We start from the raw sequence: 6618 nt of genomic DNA, 5'->3' as shown, positions 1-6618 counted from the left end.
CCCGCAGAGGAAGGGGGGGTGAGGAGGCCGCCCCTCCGCGGCGGTGGTAGCGCCCGGCCCCGCCTGCCCCCCGCCGCCGGGACCGCGTGGTGCTTCCCGTGGCGCAGCAGCTTGGGCTGCGGAGAGGGACGAGGTGTCGGCCGGGGGAGGCTCGCTCGCTCACCATGAGGCCGCCGAAAGTGGTGCCGTGGCGGCGGCTGGTTGGGGTCTCCTTCGGGATGTACACGGCCGAGGAGATCAGGTGAGGATCCACGGCAGGCGGGGGGGTTGTCCTCTTCCTTTGCCTCGTGGGTGCTGTTGAGGACTACAACTCCCGGCGTGCCCTGCGCCAGAACGCCGGCAGGCCTCGGCGGGCTGTAGGCGCGCTGCCTGCTGGGACATGTAGTCCTGCTGCGCCGTGGCCCTCACTAGCCACTGGGATGGCGGCGACTGAGTACCCTCCGGCTGTCGGGGGGCTGCTGGACTCCCTGTGGGGCTCTCAGACCCGGGGCCGCTGGAGGCCTTGGAGGAGTGGGGAAGGGCTGTGGGGCCGGGGAGAGGCGGCGGGGGATTCCTTGTGTAGGACTGAGGCGGGCGGGGGGAAGGGATCTGTGAGGAGGCAGGGAGGCGGCCCCGCTCCTCTGAGGAGAGCCCCTCGCTGGCAATGGAGACGGGGGCAGATGGCCATTTCCATGTGCTGCCAGGAGCCTCTTTACGCAGGCTGCAACATAAACTCACCTTGGGAGAGGGAAGGCTGCTGCCCTCTTGGAGGGCTTCCCCTGAGGGGGGGTGCAGGCTTCCCCCCACCCCCTGTACCTCGGCGCCTGGCCTGTCAGAGCCTGGAGAAGCCCTGTGCTGGTAAGGTTGGGCTTGTTCCTTGGTGGGCACGCTCCTGGAGACCCGGCCAGGGATCTGAACCCGAGTGTCCAGCACGGAGGAGACCTTGCTGGTTTCAGTGACAGGAAAACGTTCAGATATTTCAGCACCAGCGTAAGTACTGCAGAGCTGAGATCTTTGTTGTGGAGGGTTTTTTTGCAGCTTTTTCCAGCAAGTCGTTTCTCCTGGAGTTCTAGAGAGCTGTCAGCATTTCTTTGGTGTTGGTGTGATGTTAGCATTGTGTATAGTCAAGGATGTAAGGCTGTTGCTATCTAGGTGTTTTCATTTTTTTTACCTCCCCTGCTGCTGGAGGGGACATGCAGACAAGATTACCCGACTTCTTAATATAATGGCTGAAGATGTAAAAGAAATATTTACTGTGATATGAATTATTGTACTCAGACAATGAAGTTAATGATACAGAAATGCCTGCTGCATGCACAAAGTACCCTCAAAAATATGTTTTCATCAATTAAAAAAAATATAGATACTAAACATCAGTGCTATTTGTACCATTCAAGTGCATATCATGTGGCTGTTTGCTGCCACTGATTTTTGTTCTTTTTTTTTCAACTTCAGGAAACTGAGTGTAAAACCCATAACAAATCCTCAGTATTTGGATAATATGGGGAATCCAGCCATTAATGGACTGTACGACTTGGCTTTGGGACCTCCAGACTCCAAAGAAGTGTGTGCAACTTGCATGCAGAACTTCAGCAACTGCCCTGGTCATTTTGGCCATATAGAGCTGCCTCTGACTGTCTACAACCCTCTGTTTTTTGATGTATGTATGCTTAATTATTGTCTTGCTGGTGAAATGGGTGATGGTGCTGAAGCTCTCATACAGTTTATAGTCCTTGAAAATAGTAAAGGTGCTGAGATCTATTTTCTAAGTTTAAGTGTAATAACAGCAAATGTAGTAGAAAAAGTTTGTTGTGTGATGACAGTTCAATACAAATAGACTGCTGAGACTTTTGTAAAATATACACTTTGTTGTAACTATTATTTTACCAATATTGACAAACAAGAGAGGGGGAATGTTGATCACTAAACTATATGACCAACTGCAGGGTCTCATGCCTTAATTAAATGGATGGCACAGTAAAAATCGTTAGTTGTTTCCTTTAAACTACTATTACAAACTTACATGAACAGCTGCCTGCTTTTATCCTAGGATCACCAAGTACTTCCTGGACATTCAGGGCTCGTTTGAGCTCCGAATAGCTGTGTTTGTACATTCTGCCGAGTAGGTCCTCTTATTCCAGAATAATTTATTCCAGCAAACTGGATCAATGTGGTTAAGATCCAACAGCCCAGTCAGCAATACGCTGAGTGACATAACGAGTATGCCAAGTAAACGGAAGAATATAGTGGTGTAAGTTTGGCGGCAGCAGGGACTTGAAAAATGCTAAGGTATATAGAAATCCATCAGTTTTCATAATGACAAAAAAAAAGACTGTCAAGAAGATTTCTTGCATCTGGAAGTCAGACACGTGCTTCTCATATCTTTCCAACCGTTGCGTGTACATGATATGCGGGATACCTAATGTAGAGCAGAGATATCACTTGGCGTGCATCTGTCAGGGCAGGTGTTGCAAGCTTGTTTCGCAAGGTACTCGTGATGGTCAAACTGCACATTTCTCCTAAGTGCTTCATGTGGGTGTTTTTAAAAAGGGTCACCTTTTAAATAATAAAAGGATTCCTGGTAGTAAGGATAGGATTTGCCTTATTTTGGTCTTCTGAAAGTTAGATGCGTAATCTGATTAGTACTTTTTAGCTCTTTCTGGAATCTGAGGAGCGGGGATATTTGCAGAGGAAGATTCATCTAGCCTGTAACAGGAGCCTGAGCTGGGATGAATTGCACTCCTGAGGTACTAGTTTCATTTACAGTAGCTGGCTCCTGCATAGGCTACTAATTGAGACTGAAAAGCTCACTTCCAGATGACTAAAGTTAGATGAGGTCCATCCCACTTCTAGTCTTGTCCCAGCTTTGAAGTAAAATACTTCTATTTGACCAAGGAACAAAACCAGGGAGCAGTAATTCCTAGCCTTTAGGCCACTGGTGCTGCGCGCAGCTAGAGTGAGTTGCGTGCAGAGCTACGCCAAATCCTAAAAACCGCTGATATTTTCCTGAAGCTTGAGGAGAATGTGGTTGCATGAAGAATCTTGAGGGACATTGATAGTACTTGTGACCAGAACATTTCATTTTACTGGAGTTTTGGGTACCACGTTGTCCTTTATGGGACAAGCTGTTAGAAGCTGTAATCACAGTGCTGTGTAAGAGCAGCTTTGGTCCCAGAGTTGCTGTAGATACGACAGGCTTTTCCTCTTGACCCCTGTATCTGTTATGTAGACGGCCTGCAGATAGTTTGTCTACAGATCATCCTTTCCATATGAGTTTGTGTGGTTGAAAGAATTTTTTTTCCAGTCCAATTCTTTATGATTAAATTTAACAATTAGTCCAATTTCTCCATTATAGTAGCTCTTTCTTTAAGTTTAAACAAATCTATCTACTTCCTTAACGTTCAAGCCAGTAAATCTACCAGGATAACTTTTTTCCCCTTTTCTTTCCAGAAATTATACCTTCTAATTCGAGGCTCTTGTTTAAATTGCCACATGCTGACATGTACTCGAGCTGTGGTTCACTTACTGCTAAGTCAGCTGAAGGTTCTGGAGAAAGGGTTGCTTCATGCCGTCCATGATCTTGAAGTCATTCTGAACAGGGCAAGTACTGTGTATTTCTCCATTCCTTTTTGAGTTGATAGTCCTGTAACTATAGAGCTATCCCAATTTCTTTTATTCTGTTTCTTTTAGTTTTTAGAGCAATGTGCAGATGCAACAGGTTCAGAAATTGAAGAAGAGTTAAACCGCCATGTTCAGGAAATATTACAAAGTCATCAAATAAGAGATCAGTGTTCAAATGTGAGTAAAATCAGTGCTTCTCCTAAGATCTCAGGTTTTGTCCTCAGTAACGTGCAGAAGAACGTCTGTCTTTGGCTGTGTAGACTCTAGATTTTGTCCTGGAGTTGTGAACTGTGTCATGTTTAGAAGGCTTGCTGGGTGAAATATCTGAAATTAAGCTTCAAAAGATTTAGTATTACTATTTAGTATAACTATTATGTTTCTGGAAAATACACTTTGTGTAGGGAAATGTTTTGATGGTGTAAATATAATATAAAAATAATCTGATACTGCTGTCAGTACGTTACCTACAGATGTTGATACTTCTCTGTATGATGCTCCAGCTGTTTTGAGCTGCAGAACACTTTTTGAGAACTCATGCATCCAGCATATTTGCAGAATTACTTACAGTGAAATTTTTAGAAAGTTAGGTAATTGAATTCTCATTTCCATTTAAATACAGTTTAATGTACATTGTTAAAGGAAAATATGAGTGAAGAAGATATTTAAAGGTCTAACATCTTAGAGCAGGTTTGTTTATAAGCCAAGTTTAATTCCTTAATCACTTGTTTCAAAACTAACCTTGAGCACTTTGTAAATTGTACACTCATGAGCAGTCAAAAGAAGTGATTTTTATCAGTCTTCTTAAATCATCATTAGAGAAAAGCTTTAAAATTCAGTATTGACTTGCAAAATAAAGACTATTTATGAAATAAACGTGAGAAGGAGGGTGGGGAGCGTTGGGGGGTGTATGTTGCCAGCAAACATGGGAGGATGATGGAAGAAAACTAGAGATCAAGTTATGAATTAAATCAATACAAGGATGTGTGTGCATTAATACTAGTAATGTTTGTGTTGATGGTTAACATTAATTATGTAGTGTTTAAAAATTCTTCATATAAAATGTTTTAAATTATTTTTAAGGGTTTTTTTTCTTTATCAGGTAAAAAATGTATGCGAGTGTAGAAATAAACTGATAGCACAGTTCTGGAAAGCACATATGAGTTCAAAGAAATGCCCAAACTGCAAGTAAGTTTAACTACACGAGGAAGTAAATAGCTGGTGTAAAGTTAAGTATTGTGAGCATTTGTATTAACTTTTATCTGCCTTTCCTGGTTTTCTTTTTTTCCCTTTAAGATCTAGGAGATCACTAGTGCGAAAAGAGCATAACAGCAAGCTGACAGTAACCTATCCTTCGACAGTGTACCATAAGCCAGGAGAGGAAGGCATTCTGGATGAGCCAGCAGGTGAAGTATTTGTCTTCTACTCAAATATGTCAGCTCTTGTTTTCCTGTATTTTAGATGAACAGACTCCTAGCAGTGAATATGCGCTTGTGACTCATGTATAAAAATTTAAATAAAACAGTAAGCTCAGCAGTGAGGGAGTATCCAGTTCCATTAAACTTCTTTATTTGCAAGCCTCCTGTGCTTTTTGCAGCTGCAAGTGTCCGTGTGTGTCAGGAAAAGAAGTACAAAAGCATAATCTATGTCAACTCTAATGTTGTTTTGGGACACTGCATTTTTGCTGGGTAGATGATTTTCTGTTAGATTTTTAAAAAGAGAGAGACTAGATAAAAAATGAACTAGGAGGAAGATGACCAATCTTACTTTAGAAAAAAAATCAGATAATCCTAACTCTTAAGGAAGAATTTCTTCTTAAAGAGGGTAAGACAGAAAAGAAAGATGACACTTTTCAGGCTTAATTAGCCTAGTGTTTGAATCACTTTAAACTTACTTTTTTCTTCTTGTATCCTTGATTCTTTGCACTACCAGGTAGAGTTGAAGCAGATTTGTGTTTGAGTTATTTAACCCTTAGAAAAGATTTACTTAGTGAGCTTATTCTGTTTGCTAGTCAGTGGTTTAAATACTAGATTAAATCTCTGGAGTTGTGGCTGAGGAAGCACAATGTCAGGGATGGGTTTTAAAGCAAAAAGGTCAGATCTCTGCTTTAACATCCCATCCATAACACGTTCAACGAAGGCAGGAAAGTTTGCGTATCCCAGTGGTACTGCTTTTGAGTGACAACTGTGATTTCACTCCATTAAATCATAGGGTACTGCTTTGGGCTTTTTATTTGAGCCTCTTTAGGACTGTCCAAAGTTTGGGGGTGTGGTTTTTTTTATACTAGTGATGAAAATAGTTGTTCTGGAGGGTCAGGTGAGTTGCCAGAATTGCAATATTTTGCCTCACCACAGAAAGCTTCAAAACCAGGCATATTCTCGCAGTCTCCGTTAACATTCACAGCTGAAGTAGAGATAAGAAATATCTTCCTCCTGTCAGTGTTCAAAAACCAAGGCTGTAACACCTCTTGGTTACTTTCATTACAGTAAAGTCTTGTATCTTCTGAAATGGGATGGACTATACAGTTACGTACGTTTTGCATAGCCAGAGTCACGGTTGCTCATTGTATTGAATCTTGGAGGGAGTGCTTTTAACCTTGACATTGATGCCTTCATGTTTAAGGGATAGAAAGGTTTTCTATGTGAAGGAATGGGGAATTGAAGTTTCAGTGTGGAAAAATCTGAATTTCTGGACCTTAGTAAAAAGAACAGTAGGAAACTTTAGCTGAGGTCATGGGAGAATCATTTTTCCTCAAGCCGTGTACTCTGGCTTCCCTGGGACATGGGGGGCTGGCCTGCAAGAGAAGTGGAAATTGAGACCTAAAACCTCTGGCTTTTTTTTAAAAAAAAAAGGTCTTTCAGAACCACATGTTTTTCTTCCTCACCAGAATACAGCTAGCCCAGACTCACTTATCATATGGATGAATTGCTGATTGTCGCTATTGTCTCATCCACTTGGGTATTTCCTGGGAACCTTGATCTCACTGGTGATACTTGAATCCCGCTTCTGTGTTCACCAGCT

General features: G+C 42.6%; 1 protein-coding gene across 6 annotated transcripts in view; it reads left to right on the top strand.

Annotated features, from left to right (window-relative positions):
* Positions 1 to 66: 66 nt before the first annotated feature.
* The window catches only part of POLR1A (RNA polymerase I subunit A), a 41818-nt gene continuing 35266 nt past the window's right edge, over positions 67 to 6618 (top strand). For 3 of the 6 annotated variants that reach the window (XR_014228525.1, XM_082315369.1, XM_082315370.1), the window contains exons 1-6: positions 67 to 241; positions 1435 to 1639; positions 3430 to 3579; positions 3670 to 3777; positions 4700 to 4785; positions 4894 to 5003. Coding sequence is in view for 3 of the 6 variants with exons in the window: in XM_082315369.1 (XP_082171495.1) it covers positions 165 to 241; positions 1435 to 1639; positions 3430 to 3579; positions 3670 to 3777; positions 4700 to 4785; positions 4894 to 5003 (736 nt within the window). In the remaining 3 variants the exon portion in view is untranslated. Of the gene's footprint in view, positions 242 to 564; positions 970 to 1434; positions 1640 to 3429; positions 3580 to 3669; positions 3778 to 4680; positions 4786 to 4893; positions 5004 to 6618 lie in introns of those variants that run through there. The other 3 variants (XM_082315371.1, XR_014228526.1, XR_014228527.1) reach the window with 3 other exon arrangements.

Source organism: Platalea leucorodia, assembly GCF_965183815.1.
Source record: "Platalea leucorodia genome assembly, chromosome: 6".
Taxonomy (NCBI): Eukaryota; Metazoa; Chordata; class Aves; order Pelecaniformes; family Threskiornithidae; genus Platalea; species Platalea leucorodia.
Note: the sequence above shows the minus strand (reverse complement) of the source record. Positions and strands in the feature narration are given on the sequence as shown.